Source organism: Oratosquilla oratoria, chromosome 18 (assembly GCF_046742065.1).
Source record: "Oratosquilla oratoria isolate Oo_2021 chromosome 18, ASM4674206v1, whole genome shotgun sequence".
NCBI classification, from domain to species: domain Eukaryota; kingdom Metazoa; phylum Arthropoda; class Malacostraca; order Stomatopoda; family Squillidae; genus Oratosquilla; species Oratosquilla oratoria.
In genome coordinates this window covers 59,312,909-59,333,668 of record NC_134794.1, presented here as the reverse complement: position 1 = coordinate 59,333,668, position 20,760 = coordinate 59,312,909, and the positions used below count along the sequence as shown (strand labels likewise).

Genomic DNA, 20,760 nt, shown 5'->3' with positions numbered 1-20,760 from the left:
TGCATTTCTATCATCCCATTTTATCAGATTCTCTCTATCAATAATTTCTATGCCTTTCATGATTCTGTAAATAGCTATCAAATCTCCTCTTGTGTGTGTGTGTATTTACCTAGTTGTATTTTACGGGAAGGGGAGCTATGCTCGTGGGGTCCCGTCTTCATATCTCATTTTATCTAAACTATTTTTAAATTCATGTATTGTTTTTGCACACACCACTTTCTCATCTAACTTGTTCCAACTGTCTATTACTCTGTGAGGAAAGCTGTTCTTTTTCAAATCTCTTCTATAGCTGTCTTTTTTTATTTTCTTTCCGTGTCCTCTTGTATTTCTGTCATCCCATTTTATCAGATTCTCTCTATCAGTAATTTCTATGCCTTTCATGATTCTGTAAATAGTTATCAAATCTCCTCTTGTGTGTGTATTTACCTAGTTGTATTTTACGGGAAGGGGAGCTATGCTCGTGGGGTCCCGTCTTCATATCTCATTTTATCTAAACTATTTTTAAATTCATGTATTGTTTTTGCACACACCACTTTCTCATCTAACTTGTTCCAACTGTCTATTACTCTGTGAAGAAAGCTGTTCTTTTTCACATCTCTTCTATAGCTGTCTTTCTTGATTTTCTTTCCGTGCCCTCTTGTATTTCTATCATCCCATTTTATCAGATTCTCTCTATCAATAATTTCTATGCCTTTCATGATTCTGTAAATAGCTATCAAATCTCCTCTTGTGTGTGTGTGTATTTACCTAGTTGTATTTTACGGGAAGGGGAGCTATGCTCGTGGGGTCCCGTCTTCATATCTCATTTTATCTAAACTATTCTTAAATTCATATATTGTTTTTGCACACACCACTTTCTCATCTAACTTGTTCCAACTGTCTATTACTCTGTGAGGAAAGCTGTTCTTTTTCAAATCTCTTCTATAGCTGTCTTTTTTTATTTTCTTTCCGTGTCCTCTTGTATTTCTGTCATCCCATTTTATCAGATTCTCTCTATCAGTAATTTCTATGCCTTTCATGATTCTGTAAATAGCTATCAAATCTCCTCTTGTGTGTGTGTGTGTGTGTGTGTGTGTGTATTTACCTAGTTATATTTTGTGGGAGAAGAGCTATGCTCTTAGTGACCCACAGTTGTATCTTTCCGCATCCAGTTCTTTCTTAAAATCATGTATAGTTTTAGCACTCTGTTTCCTCTTTCAGTTTGTTCCATGTATCTATCACTTTGTGTGGTAAGCTGTTTTTTTTTTTTTTTTTTAGATCTCTTCTGTAACTACCTTAAGTTTCTTCTCATGTCCTCTTGTATTTCTTCTGTCCCATTTTAGTAGGTCATCCCTATCAAGAATTTCCATCCCTTTCATAATTCTGTAATGGCAATCAAATCACCTCTTTCTCTTCTTTGTTCTAGGGTTGATAAGTTTAGTTTGTCCAATCTTTGTTTATATGTCAAATTGCAAAGTGTTGGTGCCATCTTTGTCATTTTTTTTTTTTTTTTTTTTTTTTTTTTTTTTTTTTATTACATGTCCATAGAGATGCTGCATATTCCAATTTTGGTCTTATCAGTGTAACTAGTATCTTCTTTACCATTTCCTCATCCATGTAGTCAAAGGCCACTTTCATTGATCTTATTAAGTTATAAGTTTCTCCAACTATTTTGTTAACATGTTTTTCTGGTGTCATGTCATTAAAGATAATTACTCCTAGACCCCTTTCTGAGTTTACTTTTACAACTTCCTTTGTACAAATTTTATATTGATCTGATATTCTATTTTTGCTTTTTCCAAATTCCATTATACTACATTTCTTAATGTTGAAATTAGCTTCATTCTATTTACTCCATTTTCAGACTTTGTCCAGGTCTTCTTGAAAAGATTTGCAATCTACTTCCGTACTTACTCTCTTCAATAGTTTTGCATCATCTGTAAAGAAGTTCATATAACATTCCATGCCTTCCTCAATGTCATTTATATAAACAGCAAACATTGTCGGAAAAATACAGAGCCTTGGGGAACTCTGCTTATGACATTTACCCAATTTGAGTTCTTTTCTCTAAGTACCACCCTCATTTTTCTTCTGTATGTGTATTTACCTATTTGTATTATATGGGAAGAGAGCTATGCTTGTAGTGAACCATCTTTGTATCTTTCAGCATCTAGTTTGTTCTTAAATTCTTGTATAGTTTTTGCATACACTGTTGCCTCATCCAATCTGTTCCAGATATCTACCACTCTGTGAGGGAAATTATTCTTATTCAGATCTCTTCTATAACTATATTATTTTTGTGTTTCTTTTAATGTCCTCTTGTGTGTATTTACCTGGTTGTATTTTACAGGGTGAGAGCTATGCTCGTAGTGATCAGTTTTTGTATCTCTCTGCATCCAGTTTATTCTTAAAATCTTGTATAGTTTTGGCACTCACTGTTTCTCTGTTTAGTTTGTTCCAGACATCAATCACTCTATGTGGGAAGCTATTCTTTTTCAAATCTCTTCTGTAACTATCCTTCTTTAGCTTCTTTTCATGTCCTCTTGTTTCTCTTCTGTCCCATTTTAATAAGTGGTCTCTATCAAGAATTTCCATCCCTTTCATAATTCTGTCAATAGTCAACAAATCACCTCTTTCTCTTCTCTGTTCCAGTGTTGATAGTTGTAATTTCTCCAATCTTTGTTTGTATGTCAAATTTGAGTGTAGGTGCCATTTTTGTTGCTGCTCTTTGAATTATTTTGATTTTTTTGTTTTGTTTTTTGTGCTAGGTGCCCATAGTGTTGCAGCATACTCTAGTTTAGGTCTTATTAGTGTAACCAGTATTTTCTTTACCATTTCTTCATCCATGTAGTTGAAGGCCACTTTCGTTGATCTTAACAAGTTAAAAGTCTCTCCAAATAATTTATTGACATGTTTATCAGGTGTCAAGTCACTTGAGATAATCACTCCCAGGTCCCTTTCTGAATTGACTTCCTTGTTTCCAATTTTATATTGACCCGATATTCTATTTTTGCTTTTTCCAAATTCCATTATGCATTTCTTAATGTTAAAGTTCATTTCACACCTCTGACTCCATTCCCATATTTTGTCTAGGTCTTCTTGTAGCGATCGGCAATCTTCTTCTGTGCTTACTCTCTTGAGTAATTTGTCATCATCAGCAAAGAAGTTCATGTAACAATTCACTCCCTCATCCATATTATTTATATATATGGCAAACATTAAAGGAGCTAATACAGAGCCTTGCGGGATGCCACTTTTCACATCTTCCCCATTCGAAATTTTGTCTCTAAGTACCACTCTTATTTTTCTCCCACTTAAGGAATCCTTCATCCATTCCAGTAGCTTACCTTGTATTCCTCCTATTATTTCAATTTTTCTTATTAACTTTTTATGTGGTACTTTGTTAAAAGCCTCCTGCAAGCCCAAGTGTATTTACCTAGTTGTATTTACCTAGTTGTATTATATGGGAAGGGGAGCTATGCTCGTAGTGATCCATCTTTGTATCTCGTAGCATCTAGTTTGTTCTTAAATTTTTGTATGGTATTTGCACACACTATTGTTTTGTCCAATTTGTTCCAGACATCCACCACTCTATGTGGAAAAATACTTTTTTTTCAGATCTCTTCTATAACTACCCTTTTAGAATGTGCATTTACCTAGTTGTATCTTACAGGAAGGGGAGCTAAGCCCATGGTGTTCTGTCTTTGTATCTTGCAGTGTCTAATTTGCTCTTAAATTTGTGCATAGTTTTTGCATACACCATTGTTTTGTCCAGTGTGTGTGTGCATGTATTTACCTAGTTGTATTATATGGGAAGGGGAGCTATGCTCATAGTGACCCATCTTTGTATCTCTCAGCATCTAGTTTGTGTGTGTGTATTACCTAGTTGTACCTAGTTGTATTATATGGGAAGGGGAGCTATGCTCAAGGTGACCTGTTTTTGTATCTCACAAGATCAAGTTTGTTCTTAAATTCTTGTGATGTGTTTGCACACACTGTTTCTTTATTCCATATATCTATCACTCTGTGTGGGAAGCTGTTCTTTTTCAGGTCTCTTCTGTGTATGTGTATTTACCTAGTTTACCTAGTTGTATTTTACGGGATGGGAGCTATGCTCGTTGTGACCCGTTTTCGTATCTTTCCACATCCAGTTTATTCTTGAACTTGTGTATAGTTCTGGTATTCACTGTTTAGTTTGTTCCAGACATCGATCACTCTGTGCATGAAACTGTTCTTTTTCAGGTCTCTTCTGTAACTGTCCTTCTTTAGCTTCTTATCGTGTCCTCTTGTTTCTCTCGTCTCATTTCAATAGGTCATCTTTATTGAGAACTTCCATCCCTTTCATAATTCTGAAGATGGTCAACAAGTCGCCTCTTTCCCTTCTCTGCACCAATGTTGACAGCTGTAATTTCTCCAATCTTTGTTCATATGTCAAATTTGAGTGTGGGTGCCATCTTTGTCACTGCTCTTTGGATTCTTTCTAATTTCTTTGTGTATTTACCTAGTTGTACTTTACAGGAAGGGGAGCTATGGTCGTGGTGTCCCGTCTTCATATCTCATTTCATCTAGACTGTTTTTAAATTCGTGTATTGTTTTTGCACACACCACTTTCTCATCTAACTTGTTCCAAATGTCTATTACTCTGTAGGGAAAGCTGTTCTGAAAAAGAACAGCTTTCCCCACAGAGTAATAGACATTTAATTCATTCAGTCCTGAAATCATTCCGTCTATGTTGGTATAGGCTAACTTTAGTTTTTTCCTTTCATATCTTTTTCTGTCAACTTTGTTTCCTTTTATCTTGATATACCATTTTCTCCACCTCAGGTCCACCACTCTCCAAAAAAATAATTCTTTTCAGCCTTGGTTCTCTTTTTATTTTTTCATTTGCTTCATTTCTAAGTTCCTTTTCTTTTTCTTTTTCTTCATCACTCATTTCTTTTTTTATCCATACATTTTTGTAATGTTCATTATTTACTAGTTTTGTTGTTCTAGACAGTACTTCCTCTGCAATCATTTGTGACCTAAGTTTTACTTTTAATGGCCTATATTGTTTTTCTTTTGATTATCTTCCTATTCTATATGTCTCCTCAATTTCTTTATCTATACTTTGTCCTTCCTCTTGAATATCTTTCAGAATTTCTTTAGTGATACCTTTTCCTCTTTTTCTCTCTGATATCTAGGAACATTGTGTTTCTCTTTAATACCACAGATTTGATGCATCTTTTTTTATCCAATGTTTCCCTGATTAAATTTCCTTTCTCTTTAATTACTTGAATTACCATTTCCTTACCATTTTCCTTGACCTGTTGCTCCGCTATTTCTTTAAAAGATAAGTTTTTACTTTCTTGTTTTACTTTCCACTGTTTATTTCTTGGAAGTAATTTTCTTTGATCTCTTCCACTTTCTCAGTCACTGCCTGCATTTGATCCTTCATCTCTTTCTTTAATGCCTCATTTCTATTCATATCTTCATTTTTTAATATTTCATTCTCTCCCTTTATCCTATTTAGTTCCTTTTTCAGCTCATCTATTTTCCTGTTATTTTCTTCATTGGCCCTCCTTAGTAGAGCTACCTCTTTGTACATCATTTTATACTCACTTCTGAGTTCAATTATTTCATCTTACAAGTCATTGATTTCCCTATTTCTCATTATATTTTTAAATCTGGGTTCTCTTTCCATTTCTATCCCTCTATACATAATTCCACTCTCTCTGTCAAAACCAGAAAATAATTTTTTTTCAAACCTTTGGTATGTCTTTGGTGTTTCGTTCAGGCATGTCCTTTTGGGGATTACCCCCAAAGACGTTTCAACCCTACTTACGTCTAGGCATCTTTTTGTTGGTTCTTTATCCCTTGGGTTTCCATTTTTTTCTTCCATTTTTTGAGTAACCGATTGTGAAAAAAAAAATAAATAAAGACACAACGACAGTTACATTATTGGTCACTAATAATATAATTCTCCCTTCCCATTTTGTAAACAACTAGGGTTGGTTCCAAATTTGTCTGTCAGTGAAGCGCTGCTTAGCACTTCGGAGCTTCAGAGTTTGTTTTCCATATGTCTTACTTTAACCACTGCTGGAGTGTGTATTTACCTAGTTGTATTATACAGGAAGGGAGCTATGCTCGTGGTGACCTGTCTTTGTATTTTTCAGCATCAAGTTTTTTCATAAAATCTTGAATAGTGTTTGCACACACTGTTTCTTTGTCTAATTTGTTCCAGGTATCTATCACTCTGTGTGGGAAGCTATTTTTTTTTTTTTTTTTTTCAGATCTCTTCTGTAATTATCTTTTTTAAGTTTCTTTTCCTATCCTCTTGTTTTTCCATTGTCCCATTTCAATAAATCATTCTTATCTAAGATTTCCATTCCTCTCACAATTCTATAGATAGTTAGGTCTCCTCTTTCCCTTCTTTGTTCCAGAGTTGGTAATTCTAATTTGGACAGTCTTTGTTCATATGTCATTTTGGAAAGAGTTGGTGCCAGTTTTGTTGTTGCTCTTTGTATTCTTTCTCATTTTTTTATATTCTTTTTGGTACTGGGTGTCCATAGTGTTGCTGCATACTTGAGTTTTGGTCTTATCAGTTTAGTTAAAATATTTTTATAATTTCCTCGTCCAAATAGACAAATGCCACTTTTATTGACCTCAATAAATTGTAGATTTCTCTGACTATTTTATCAATATGTTTGTCTGGTGTCATGTCTTTGCTGATCATCACTCCAAGGTCTTTTTCCGAGTTTACTTTTTTGACCTCTTCACCAATTTCATAATCTCTCGATATTCTGTTTTTACTTTTTCCAAATTCCATTATACTACATTCTTGATATTGAATTTCACTTCGCGCTTTTGGGTCCATTTCCAGATCTTGTCCAAGTCTTGCTGTAATGAGTCGCAATCCTCCTCCATTCTTACTTTCTTTAGTATTTTTGTGTCGTCTGCAAAGAAATTCATATAACACTACTCCTTCATCCATGTCATTTATGTATATGGCAAACATGATCAGGGCCAGTACTGATCCCTGCGGGACACCACTTATCATTTGTTCCCAATTTGAGAATTTATCTCTAATTACTACTCTCATTTTCCTCCCAGTCAGGAAGTCTTTCATCCATTCCAATAATTTTCCTCTGATGCCATCTATTGATGTGTGTGTGTGTGTGTGTGTGTGTGTGTGTGTGTTGGATGTAATGTATTCAATTCTGCTCTCCTTTTCTTGTAATGAAAACAGTCAAGACTGCTATGGAATTAATCTTGAATAATCATATGCTGTACTACTATTACCTTTCATGGTCAACCTTAGTATATTATTTGACCATAGAGTATATCACTGGTTTGGCCTTAGTTGGGTTTGTTAACAGGAATATACAAGTTAAAACTGCTTCCAAACCTGAAGAGTAACTGCCAATACTCTCTGGTACCATCTTTGTGCAGGTAACATGGCTATCATAATACAGGAATAAACAAAGTCAACAAGTCTCGAGCAACACTCAACTAAACAATCCACCACAAGGACGGGGCAAATGATCCCGTAAGACATGAAGCAGTTGCCAGCACTGACCTGAAACAAACAAACACTGGATCCCTACTGTAAGTTACATCATCTACCCTAAATCATTTTGGCCTGCAATAAACAACACTTGGGTTCTGTAAACAGTATAGATATAAAGATAGTTACAAGAGATGTAGGAATACACTTAGGTGAGACTCAAATGCACCAAATGCACATCGTCCAGCGACTTTGTCACTTTGGTCTCAATGCTCATGAATATATAGAAGTTTCTGCATTGAAGCCTGGATAATAATGTTTCTCAACCTACACACAGTATGGGTGTATTAGCCTAAATGTAAGCCTACAGTCAGTCCAACTGTGTAATCAACAACTGCTTGACAGTATCACAAAGCGTTATACAGTCCCATGACACATGTCTAAGTTTGATTGCAAACTAAGCCAGGTCAGTCACCTCTCATTATTTAACCTAAACTGAAAAATCACTTAAATTGCAAACTCTATATTCTTTCAATCATACATACAAATTTAAGTACAAATTTAACTCATCTGCCTGAAGCTTCAATAAATTATATACTTTCACTTCTTGTAAACAGATGAGGGAAGGTGAGCCCAATCTCATGCAGGCTCAAGCAGGATAAGGAGAAAAAGAAGGGAAGAGGTTGACAAAATATGAAGGCATTTTCAATATACTAGAGGGATGCTGAAGTCATGAGGAGTGAGAGCAGAAGTAAGAGACTGAATGTTGGGATGTAAGATTGGGAATGCTTTGGGAAACCTACTGATCCAACCTGCCAAATACTTTATTTTATCAACCATCACCGACATGACACATCCTTCACTGCAACTACTGTCCAGTCATGCAAAACAAGGGTCCTATTTCCAACCCTCTGCCATATTCTTTGCCAAACTCATCAGCATGTCCCTGGAATTCCAAACCTCCTGCAGCCCACCATGCACAGAACCCATGTAGGTATTCTGGCATTGGGTACTGGTATGAAAAAGTTACTCTTCTTTACCTTGCCTTCTGTATTATCTGACATATCAACACACCAGCATTTGGTTTTGTTTTATTCAAACCACAATTCTGAAACTGTGTAAACCTTAATACCTTAACTCTTAACTCAGACATCTCCACTATGTAACAATGATCCATATACATAACTGCATTTGCAATCCAAGTACTACCTAATCAAAGGCAGTACCTGATAGTATACACAGCTCCTGGAAGCTGTATTAGTGCCCCCATGGCAAACCAAGCCCAAATCAAGGAATTACTTGGGGCTCAGAGCTGGTACCACTTCTTGTCCTTGTACTTGAGCATGACCTTGTGAGCAACTGTTGAGAAAGCCTCTGCCTCAGTCATCATTTTTCCTGATTTATCTTCTAGGTCACCTAATTTCTGTCCTCGCTCTACTAGCAACATCTTGGTTCTGTTCACTTCTCCAGCCAGAGTGCCTGCTCTCATATTGAGGGCATCAAGCTGTGTGGTAGGTCCTGGGATGTGTTTGGCTACACTACGTGAACCTTTGCCTGAGGAGTCACCAACTGAAAAAAAAAGAAAAATCATGAAATGAATTGCACATGTGAAAAAACAAATTAGGGCATGAAAACACCCAAAATAATTTTATTATTTGCAAGAGCTCAGTAACTCAGAGTATTACTGAATCTTGTGAAAATTTCACTGGTTTAGTCAAACTCTTAATTTTACAGAATTTTTTCTACACATCCTAATGATACTCTATCTTTACATGATTTTACAACAGTATATATATATATATATATATATATATATATATATATATATATATATATATATATATATATATATGATTGATTGGATAAGCATGTGCCCACTGGAATTTCATAAGTAAAGTAAGTTTTGAGGTTTTAAAGAGTATTATTTTCCTGGAAAAAAGAAGTAACATATTAAACACAAATGAATTAAAGATATACAACAAAAAATGTTCAAGTTAAAATCATATTTGTTTTGGGTTAGTCAATTACATGGCAACACCCCATTCCCAATCCTCATGTAGTTAAACAGGGAAGATGGGGAGAAATCAATTCAAGCTACATCAAAATATCATCCACACAACCATCTTCCATTCACCTCAATCCACTGTCTTCTTTCTTCCTTGCTAAACAGACATTCACCTCTTGCTCAAAGTCACTTTCACCCCATTCATCCACCTCATCCTTGGTCGTCCCCTCATGTTCACTCCATCCACCTTTGCCTTCCACAACTTTTTTGCTATTTTTCTTCATTCATTCTTTCCATGTTTCCAAACCATCCCAATCTGCCACTTTTTTATCCACCTATACTTTCCTCCTCATTTTTCACTCTATCCAACTTTGCAACCCTATCATACTTCTCAGATTATTCATTTCAAACACATATAAATTTTTCCTTTCTGCCTCTCTCGAACTCCACTGCCGCATACAGTGTCGTTGGCACAATCATGTGTGTGCATATATATATATATATATATATACCAAAGGCTTTTTCCCCCCTTATAAGGGAGGTAGCAAAAAAACAAAGGCATAAAAACCACTCCTGCCCATTCCATCCCTATTATACTCCACTCCCCTCCACCCTCTTCCCTCCCTCTTGGCACCTCCTGGATGACAGGTCATCCCAGCATCTCACCCACTGTCCTGGGTCAGAAGCAGTGTCACAAGACACAGCACATCCACAGCAAGGCAGCTTCACTAAATTGGAGACCCCCCTCTCTGTCCCTTCATGCAGAAAAGAAGACAAGGAGAAATCCCTTCAGTCTATGTCAAATTTTTCTCACACATACTCTCTCACCTCCTATCCCCCACCCATTCCACCTCATGGATCACAACATCATCCATATACAACCATTCTTCATTCACCCGTCTTCTGTCCTCTCCCATCCTTCCTCAACGGAGATTCCCCTCTTCCCCAAAGCCCCTTTTACCCCATCCATCCATCTAATCCTAGGTCGCCCTCTTATGTTCACTCCTTCCACATCTGCCTTCCACACCTCATTTACTAGTCTTCACTCATTCTTTACATGTGTCCATAGAATCCCAATACTCTTACATCAACCCTATCTCCCAACTCTCTTTCCACCCCTGTTCTCCTCCTCACCTCCTCATTTCTCACTCTATCCAGCCTAGTAACCCTTATAATACTTCTCAGACATTTCATCTCAAACACATTCAAACTCCTCTTTTCCTCTCTTATGTTCCAAGTTTCTGCCCCATACAGTGCTGTCAGCACAATCACTCCTTCATACAATCTCCTCTTAGCATCCATTCCCAGATGTCTATTTCTCATTACACTTTTTAATCCACCAAGGCATTTATTCACTTCTCTCAATCTAAATTCTACCTCTCCCTTTCCTGCCACATTCGCACCCAAGTATCTAAAACTATCCACTTCCTCCAGTCTCTCTCCCTTAATATTCATTTCCAGTCTGCTCCCACTTTCACCCCTTGTACATCTCATCATCTTACATTTACCTACATTTATCTTCAACTTCCTTCTTTCACACACTTTCCCAAACTCTACCACTAACTTCCTCAATCCCTCCTCTGATCCTGCTACAAGCGCATTGTTATCCGCAAACAACAGCTGGCTCACCTCCCACTTTTCTCCATTTTCTTTAACCATCTCCAATGCCTGACCCAACCCTTGTATTTACCTCTCACACCACCCCCATGTAATTGAACAGCAAGGATGACATAACACATCTCTGACAAAGTCCCACCTTTACCTCAAACCACTCACTCTCTCCTTTTCTAATCCCGACACAAACTCCACTACTCTCATAAAAACTCTTGACAGCTCCTAGAAGCTTTCCTCCTATCCCATATATCTGCAATGCCTCCCACAGTGCCTTTCTGTCTACCCTGTCATAAGCCTTTTACAGATCTATAAAAAAAAAAAAAAAAAAAAAATCCTTACCTTTTCCTAAAGCTTTCTCCCATATCTGTCTTACCACAAAACTCTGATCTATGCAACCTCTACCTGTCCTAAACCCATACTGTTCCTCACCAAGTACTCCCTCTGTTCCTCTCCTAATCCTCTCAATCAAGACCATCCCATAAGCCTTCTCAACTACACTTAACAAGCTTATCCCTCTGGAACTACTACACTCACACTTGTCCCCTTTACCCTTGTAAAGTGGAACTATACAGGCACTCCTCTAGTCCTCTGGCATTCTACCCTCTCTTGAACAAATATTGAATAACCTCACCAGCCAGTCCACCACCACTGTACCCCCTTTTTTCAGACATTCTGCATGACATCCATCCAGACCAGGTGTCTTACCTGCTCTCATCTCCTTAACAACTGCCTTCACTTCATCCTTCCTTATTTCTCCTCCATTTTCCTCACTCATCACAATCATTTTCTTAGCACTTCCCACTGCAAATACTTTTCCCTCCCTAGCCTCCTTCATATTTAGCAACTCCCTAAAATATTCTGCCCACCTTCCTCTTACTGCCTTATCTTTCATTATCATCTCTCCATCTGCACCTTTTACCTTTTCTTCTCTACTTGATTTGCCTCCTCTTCCTCTCTTAATTTCTTTCCAAAACACCTTTTTATTACTTTCAAAAAATTCTGTTGTACTTTTACCCCATTTCACATCTGCTTTCCTCTTTGCCTCCTTTATTTTATGTTTTACTTCTCTTTTCTTTGTACCTCTTATATGATTCCCTCGTCCTATTTTGTAACCAATCTGTGAAAGCTCACTTCTTCTCTTTTACAACCTTCTTTGCTTCCTCATCCCACCCCTCATTACCCTTCCTTCTATTTCCTCCTGTCCTCCTTGTTCCACACACCATCTTTGCACACCTTGTGACTCCCTCCTTGAACCATCCCCATTCCTCCACTCCTAGTTCTTCTCTATCCTTCCCTCCTTCCCACTCCTCTCTCAGCTTCTTCTTGTACTCATTCTCCTTTTCTTTCTCATTTAAGCAGTTCACTCTAAGTACCTCCCTACATTTTGTCCTTTTCCTCTTTCTCCATCTATCCTCCATTCTCAACTTACCCTCCACCAGAAAATGATCTGATATTCCCCCACTCTCTCTCCTTAGAACATGTACATCCTTAACTCTTCCTATTACACTCCTATCTTCCACTACATAATCCATTAATGCTCTATCTACCACCCTTCCATCCACCACCCTCTCTCATGTGTACTTATACTTGACTTCCTAAACAATGTATTTGCAATCATCAACTCTCTAGACATGTCTCCACCATTAACTCTCCAATACGATCCTTTCCTGGAATTCCACATTTCCCAGCCACTCCGTCTATTGGTTCTTTTTCTACCCTAGCATTAAGGTCTCCCAACACCACTACATTGACATTTCTCCCTAATCCCTCTATGCACTAATTTAAATCTATCCAAGAAGCTTCCCTTTCCTCTATGCCCTTCTCACTATCAGGCCCATACACACTTACAAAACCCCACATCTCCCTTCCCAGTTTCACCTTCATCCACATTAACCTTGAAGAAACCTCCTTCCACTCCACTACATGCTTACCTATCTCTTCACTTACTATTATAGCCACCCCTTCTCTCCCTCGTCCTCTCTTCACTCCTGAGAACCTCCCAACTACACTCCCAAACTCACACTCTCCCCTCCCTTTCAATTTAGTTTCACTCAATGCCAACACATCCATCTTCTCACAAACATACTGCCTATTTCTTCCCTTTTGCACTCATCTGTACTACATCCATGCACATTAAAAGACCCAAACCTTATATAATATATATATATATATATATATATATATATATATATGCACTATCTATATACCAAGAGCTTTTTCCCCTTTATAAGGGAGGTAGCCAAGCCAAAGGCACGTACTTCCTCCAACCCATTCCAATTCCCTCCACCACCCTTTCCTCCTCATCTTAGCTCCTCATGAATGATTGGTCATCCCTGTATTCCAACCACTGCTAGGTCAGAACCAATGTAGCAAGACACAGTACATCCACAGCAAAGCTGCTTCATTTTATCAGCAACCCCGCCTTTTCATCTATTCTTACAGAAAAAGAGATTATGGGGAGAAATTCCTTCAGGCTGTATCAAAATATCATTCACATGTAAGCATCCCCCATCCCTTCCTTGCATAACAGTATCATAAGAACATAAGAACGAAGGAGACTGCAAGAGACCATAAGGCCTACACAAGGCAGCTCCATATCCATCATCACCTGTCATCCCCATCCATAAAGTTGTCTAACCATTTCTTAAAACAACTGATAGTTTCAGCGCTCACTACATGGTTGCTAAGTCTATTCCATTCGTTGACCACCCTAATAGTAAACCAATTCTTGCCTATATCCTTCTTAAATCTAAATTTGTCCAGTTTAAATCCATTACTATGAGTCCTGCTCTGTTGTTTTAATATGATGACCTTGTTTGCATCACCCTTGTTAAAGCCTTTGATCCTATTTTAGTGTCATCCGCGAACTTACTAACATCACTATTTATCCCATCGTCTAAGTCGATTATGTACATAATGAACAACAAGGGAACCCCACTAGTAACATTGCCCCACCTGGATTTTACTCCATTTATGGTGACCTGCTGTTTTCTGTTACTGATCCAAGCTCTAATCCATTCTAACTCTTTTCCTCCTATGCAATGGGCTTTGATTTTATTTAGTAGTCTTTAGTGTGGCACCTTGTTGAACGCTTTGCTAAAGTCAAGGTAAATCACATCGTAATTATCATTGTTATCTGAAGCCTTATATACTTTAGTGTAAAAGGATAGAAGATTAGTCACACATGACTTACCCTTGGAGAAACCATGCTGTGTATCACAAATTAAATTATGTCTCTCGATCTAAACACAGCCACTCTCCAATCGTCCCTATCTCCTGCCTTCTCCCTTCCTTGCTCAACAGACATTCCCCTCTTGCTCAATGCCCTCTTCACCCTATCCATCCTTCTCATCTTCTGACATCCCCTCATATTCACTCCTTCTACTTCTGTCTTCCACACCTCTTTTACTAATCTTTCTTTACTCATTCTTTCCATGTGTCCAAACCATCCCAATACTCTTTTATCAGCTCTGTCATCTCATTTTTCACTCCCACTCTCTTCCTCACCTCGTTTCTCACGCCATCCAAACAACCCCTACCATACTTTTCATATACACACAAGACACTGTGAGATACAAAGATGGGACACCATGAGCATAGCTCCCCTTCCTGTAAAATACAACTAAGTAAATACACACACACATCAAGGGAGAATAGATTATACAGAGGATATAGAAATGGATGAAATTATGAACAAGCATTTCAAATATTTATTCACAAACAAAAAAATACACAATTGGGATGAAGGAAGGGGGAGAAAGGTCCCCCCAATGAGAGAAATAATTGTGACAGAAATAAGGGACCAAATAATGAACCTTGATGGCAGAAAATCACACAGCCTGGACAAAATTGTAAACTGGATACTAAAAGAATGTATAGATGAATGGACAAAACACATAAGATAACAGATTGCTCACTCAAACAAGGAAAGGTATTGCAAGACTGGAAAAATGCTAATATTGTGCCAATATATAAAGGGGAAACAATAAACTATAAACTGGTCTCCCTTACAAGTAAAATAGCTAAAATTTGTGAAAAAGTCATCAAAAGTAGATGGACTAAACATCTGGAGGAGAATATACTAAATCCGAAACAATTTGGTTTTAGGCAGGGAAGATCATTTGCCACAAATTTGATCTGTCTCTATTCAGGGTTCATAGATATAATGGAAGAGATGGATGGGAAGACTGTGGTTTCCTAGATTTACAAAAGGCATTTGATAAAGTACCACACAAGAAACTATTAAGTTAACTTGAAACAAAAGGAGGTATACATGGAAAATTATTGAAATGGGATGGAAGATTTCTTGCATGGGAGAAAAATGAAAGTGGTGCTCAGATATAAAAACTATTCTTGGGAAGAAATGATAAGTGCAGTCTCACAGGGTTCAGTATTGGCTCTGATAATGTTTGCTATATATGTAAATGACATGGATGAAGGTGTTGAATGTTACATGAACTTATTTGTAGATGATGCAAAACTACTAAAGAGTGTACGGAAAAAGATTGTGGATCGCTACAGAGAGACCTGGACATGGACTGGGAATGGAGTCAAAAGTGGGTAATGAACTTCAACATTAAGAAATGTAGTATAATGGAGTTTAGAAAAATAAAAAAATGAATTTCAGGACAATATAAAATCAGTGGAAAAGGAAGTAAAGAAAGTTGGTTCCAAAAAGGACCTAGAAGTAATTATCACCAAAGACATATCCCCAGACAAGCAGATAAACAAAATAGTTGGAGAAACCTACAATTTTCTAAAATCAATAAAGGTGGCTTTTAATTACTTGGATGGGGTAATGGAAAAAATACTAGTCACACTGAGAAGACCAAGATTGGAGTATGCTGCAACACTATGGACACCCAGTACAAAAAAGAATATAAGGAAAATAGAAGAAACCCAAAGAGCAATGACAAAGAATGTCCCAACACTTTCAAAATTGACATATGAGCAAAGATTGTCTAAACTGGAACTACCAACCCTGGTACAAAGAAAAGAAAGAGGCAATCTATTGGCCATTTACAGAATCATGAAAGGCATGGACATCCTTGACAGAGAAGACTTATTAAAGTGGGATAGGGGAAAACAAGGGGACATGAAAAGAAACTGAAAAACGATATAGAAGCTATCTGAAAAAAAAATCTGCATAGAGTGGTGAATATCTGGAACAAATTGGATGAAACAATAGTGTGTGCAAAAACCATACAAGAATCTAAGAACAAACTAGATGTTGTGAGATACAAAGATGGGTCACTACAAGCATAGCTCCCCTTTCCATATAATACTAGGTAAATATATATATATATACGCACACGTCGGACTAACAGCGAACTCCGGAAAGAAACACAATTTTCGTGGATTACAGTGATGAGGGAGTACCTATGTTGTATTAGTAGGGAAGGGGAAAGCTCATGGTGTAGTGGGCAGGTGAAGAAAAAGGAGAAGGGGAGACATTATTGAGGAAAATGGAAGAAAATGAGGAAGGGGATGAATGGGCCCTGGACGTCAGAAGGGGTGTCAACAAAAGGTGTGCAGATCACACAGATTAGGTAGAACAGGGGAGCAGAGGTATTAAAAGTAGAAATATAGATAATAGCAGCTCAATGGAAAGAGAAGATAATTACTTTTAAGGATTTAATGAGGGAGATGACAACCTCCACCAACTAGTAAGTTTAGAGGAGAAACTAAAAAAAAAAAAAGCATGGAAGGTTAGGTTTAACCAATTAACACTAGTTACACATAGAATCGATAAACTGGAAGAACTAAAGGAGAATCAAAACCTAACTAAAGAAATAGAAGAATTAAAAAGACAGTTAAAAGAAGTAAAGGATGAGAATGAGGAATTAAAGAAGAAGAATAAAGAGAATGAAGAGTCCATAGCAAAAGAGGTACAGGGTTGAAGAAAAGTCCAAGAGAACAACAAAATTGAATTTAGATATAGTAAAAGAACAAACTAAGGACACCGTTATTAAAGTGATGAGAGAGAAGGAGAACATTGTAAGAGACTTAGCAGATAAAATGAAATGTATAATTATATTAGGGATGGAAGAGACGCATAATCCAAATAGGACTACAAGAGTAAAGGAGAAGGAAAAGTAAACAAGGTATTAAAAATAATTCAAGAAGATGAACAAGAAATATGGAAAGAAATTGAAGAAATATATATACTAGGGATATACAATATAGATAAGTCCAGACCAATTAAGGTTAAATTCAGGTCACAAACGGCAGCAGAGAATACCTTATCAAAAACAGGGAAACTAGCAAAAAGTGATCTGTATAAACAGGTATGGATAAAAAGAGAGATGAATATAGAGGAAAGAGAGGAAGAGAAAACAAAAAGAGTAGATGCTAAGGAAAAAAACGCGAACAGAACAGAGTCAGACAAAGAGAAATTCTATTGGAGAGTTGTGGATATGAAAGTGAGGAAATGGCTCATAGTAGAGAAAAACAGAAGGGAAACAGAAAACAGGATGGAGGTAGCAGAAAATTAAAAGTGTCTTTCACAAATACAGATGGCTTCATAACAGGCTTGAATGAAATGATTACCTGAGAGAAAAAGAACCGGACATAATGGGAATTGTAGACAAAATTAAAATGTCCATTACCACCCATCAGTGTAGGACATGGTGCATATAATTATTGAATTAGAAACAGAGAAGTAAAACAAGGGGGTGGAGTTATGTTCCTCATTAAGAATATAAATGTGAGGAATGTCACATATGGAAAGAATAGAGATGATTATGATGTAAATAGAGGACTGGAATAAGAAGAGCAGGAAGTTTGTGGTAAGTTATGTGCCTCCTAAAATGGCTTCGTGGGAAGAGAACACAAAAATATGTTAGAAGACACAAGGATAACACTAAATAAGATAATGGAAGATAGAGGAAGAATAATTATAATGGGTGACTGTAATTGTAAAGAAATCTGCTGGGAAGAGATGACATAAGAATAAAGGAGACTGCAAGAGACCATAAGGCCTACACTAGGCAGCTCCGTATCCATCACCACCTGTCATCCCCATCCATAAAGTTGTCTAATTGTTTTTTAAAACAAATGATAGTTTCAGCACTTACTACATGGCTAAGTTTATTCCATTCATCGACCACCCTATTAGTAAACCAATTCTTGCCTATTTCCTTCTTAAATCTAAATTTGTCCAGTTTATACCCATTACTGCGAGTCCTGCCCTGTTGTTTTATTATGATGACCTTGTTTGCATCACCCTTGTTATAGCCTTTGATCCACTTGAACACTTCTATTAGATCACCCCGCACTCTGCGTCTTTCCAGAGAGTGTAAGTTTAGGTGCCTAATCCTCTCTTCATAAGCCAAATTTCTGAGTCCATGTATCATTTTAGCCATTCTTCTTTGTACTGATTCTAGTGAATTTATGTCCATTCTGTAGGACGGAGACCAAAACTGTACCGCATAGTCAAGGATGGGTCTAACTATCGCTAGATAGAGTTTAATAATTACCTCTGCACTTCTATTCGTTACCGTCCTAGCAATGAAACCTAATGCTATGTTAGCTTTATTTCTGGCACTAATGCACTGCTTCCTGGTTTTAAGGTCCGGACTCACCAGAACTCCCAAGTCCCTCTTGCACTCAGATTTTTCTAAAAACGTGTTATCTAAGCTGTGAAGGGTGGAGATGACCTGTGGGGAAATGTATTACTTGGTATGATTATTGAACATACAATGATGCAATGGATACAAGAGAATACTAGGTATAGAAATGAGGAAGAACCATCGAGACTGGACCCAATAATTACATCAGAACATGAAAGTGGGCAAGATTGAATATAAGACACCAGTAAGTAAAATTGATCACATATCGGTTGAACTGGAACTAAATGAGGAAAAATACATGGTAAAAACAAAAAATATAGAAAGGGAAGATTGATGTATGGAAAACAAATTTTGATAAAATAAGATAATTCTTTCAAAAAGCAGACTGGGAAAGGATACACAAGGAGGAAACAACAGTAGAAGAGAAATGGAAAATTTTGACAAAAGTTTATAAAGGAGTGGAAAAGTATGTTCCAAGACAAAAACAAGAAAAAGGATATGTAAAGTGTTGGTACGACAAAAGATGTAGGGAGTTAAAAGACAAAAGGGATAAAGCTGGGATAAAATGGAAGACAAAACACCTGTAAATGGAAAATATATACTAGTTATAGAAATCAATATGTACAAGTGTGCAGAGAAGAAAAAATATGAAAAAGATGTAATAGAAAATGTAAAGATCAATCAAAATTATTTTATACATTTGTAAACAGCAAACTGAAAAACAAACAAGAATTAGAGAAACTATGACAAGGAGTAGGTGAATTTTTTTTCTTCAAATATGTGTTTAATGAATATAGGTATAAATACCCCTTACATTAGTGTGTAATTCCTCAGGGTATTGTGTTCCTCTCATGTATATGTAAGGCATAGTGAATATTTAATGAAGATAAAGTGAGCTCTATTGAAGCTCTAATTACTTAATGGAAAATCCTTCCACATCATTCTGCTTGGTATGAAATGAAAGCTTAGAGTCTGGGAGAACAAATCTTATTGGATACATTTTTTCTAACTAATACATCTGATTTTTTATTAATTTGTTTCTCTGAATAATTAAAAAAAATGCTGGAAAATTCAGGTTTCATAATACTGTAGAAAATAAAGAGCATGATGTTTACTTTCAAAAGTAACAAAAATGACAAAACTCCATAAAGAACAACCGAAGATATTACAACAGAAAGAACAAAAACAAACTTTACAGGACGGGGGATTTAAATTTTCACAACCATTTTTAAAAGCCCCCAGCCTTATAGTCCCCACTATCTGTCCCTTTAACCATGTTTTTCTTCACTTTTATCACTCAGTCTCGTTTCCTCTCTCTTCTTTCAAGGGCAGACTTACGAATATGAGTGTAGGGTTCCCCAAGAAGAGGAACAACAAAATCTTCTTCATAGCCGACATTGTAGTCCAGGATGGCTTGGGCGACACTGAACTCAAGAATGTTCTTGTTTGCATTCTTATACTTGGAACAATAACACCAGATTCTTGAGTGTAAATATTCATTCAGGTTTTGTTTTTCCTAGCAGACATACAGATAAAATCTTGTCAGATGTTAGTCTCCTGTATTCGTTCCAAACCTTCTGACGAAGTTCCCTTGGCAGTACAAAACTGACTTTCATGGTCTTGTGGGATGGTATTGGTTCATTGTTTGTTATTGCTTTCTGATAAAAACAATAGTTGTCAGTTGTCTTGGGGCACAAATTATGTTGAGAATAAGTGGTGTGGCGTGGGTGGAGGAGGTGTAAGTTGTGCATGGCTAGTAGAGGCTCGCGGAGTGCTGAGTACAGCTGCGATCCTCTCCTCTTTCTTTGTTTTTCCTTCTTGTTTCTTTATCAGGGACTCACAGGCCGTCTCTATATTCTGCCGCTTCACTCTCTTGTTTCTTGTTAATTTTCCCATAATCACAGCAACAATACAGGGCGGGAAATAAAAATTGTGGCGTATGGTGAAAGCGCCAGGAGTGACGTGGCCTTACTTTGACCTTTTGAAAAGTACTGATGCCCTGTCTTTGTGGGGTATGCTGGTGGGAGGAATTGCCAAATATCTCCATAAACACACTTCTGTAGCAAAAAACGAAATAGCCATAGAAATGTTGACGCTATTTCAACATA

The 20,760-nt window shown here is 37.0% G+C and overlaps 1 protein-coding gene across 6 annotated transcripts in view; it reads right to left on the bottom strand.

Annotated features, from left to right (window-relative positions):
• Positions 1 to 4,883: 4,883 nt before the first annotated feature.
• Tomosyn (syntaxin-binding protein tomosyn) overlaps positions 4,884 to 20,760 on the bottom strand; it is an 870,373-nt gene continuing 854,496 nt past the window's right edge. For all 6 annotated transcript variants that reach the window (XM_076202137.1, XM_076202139.1, XM_076202138.1 and 3 more), the window contains one exon: positions 4,884 to 9,031. In XM_076202137.1, the coding sequence (XP_076058252.1) occupies positions 8,769 to 9,031 (263 nt within the window). In that variant the 3' untranslated portion in view covers positions 4,884 to 8,768. The remainder of the gene's footprint in view (positions 9,032 to 20,760) is intronic.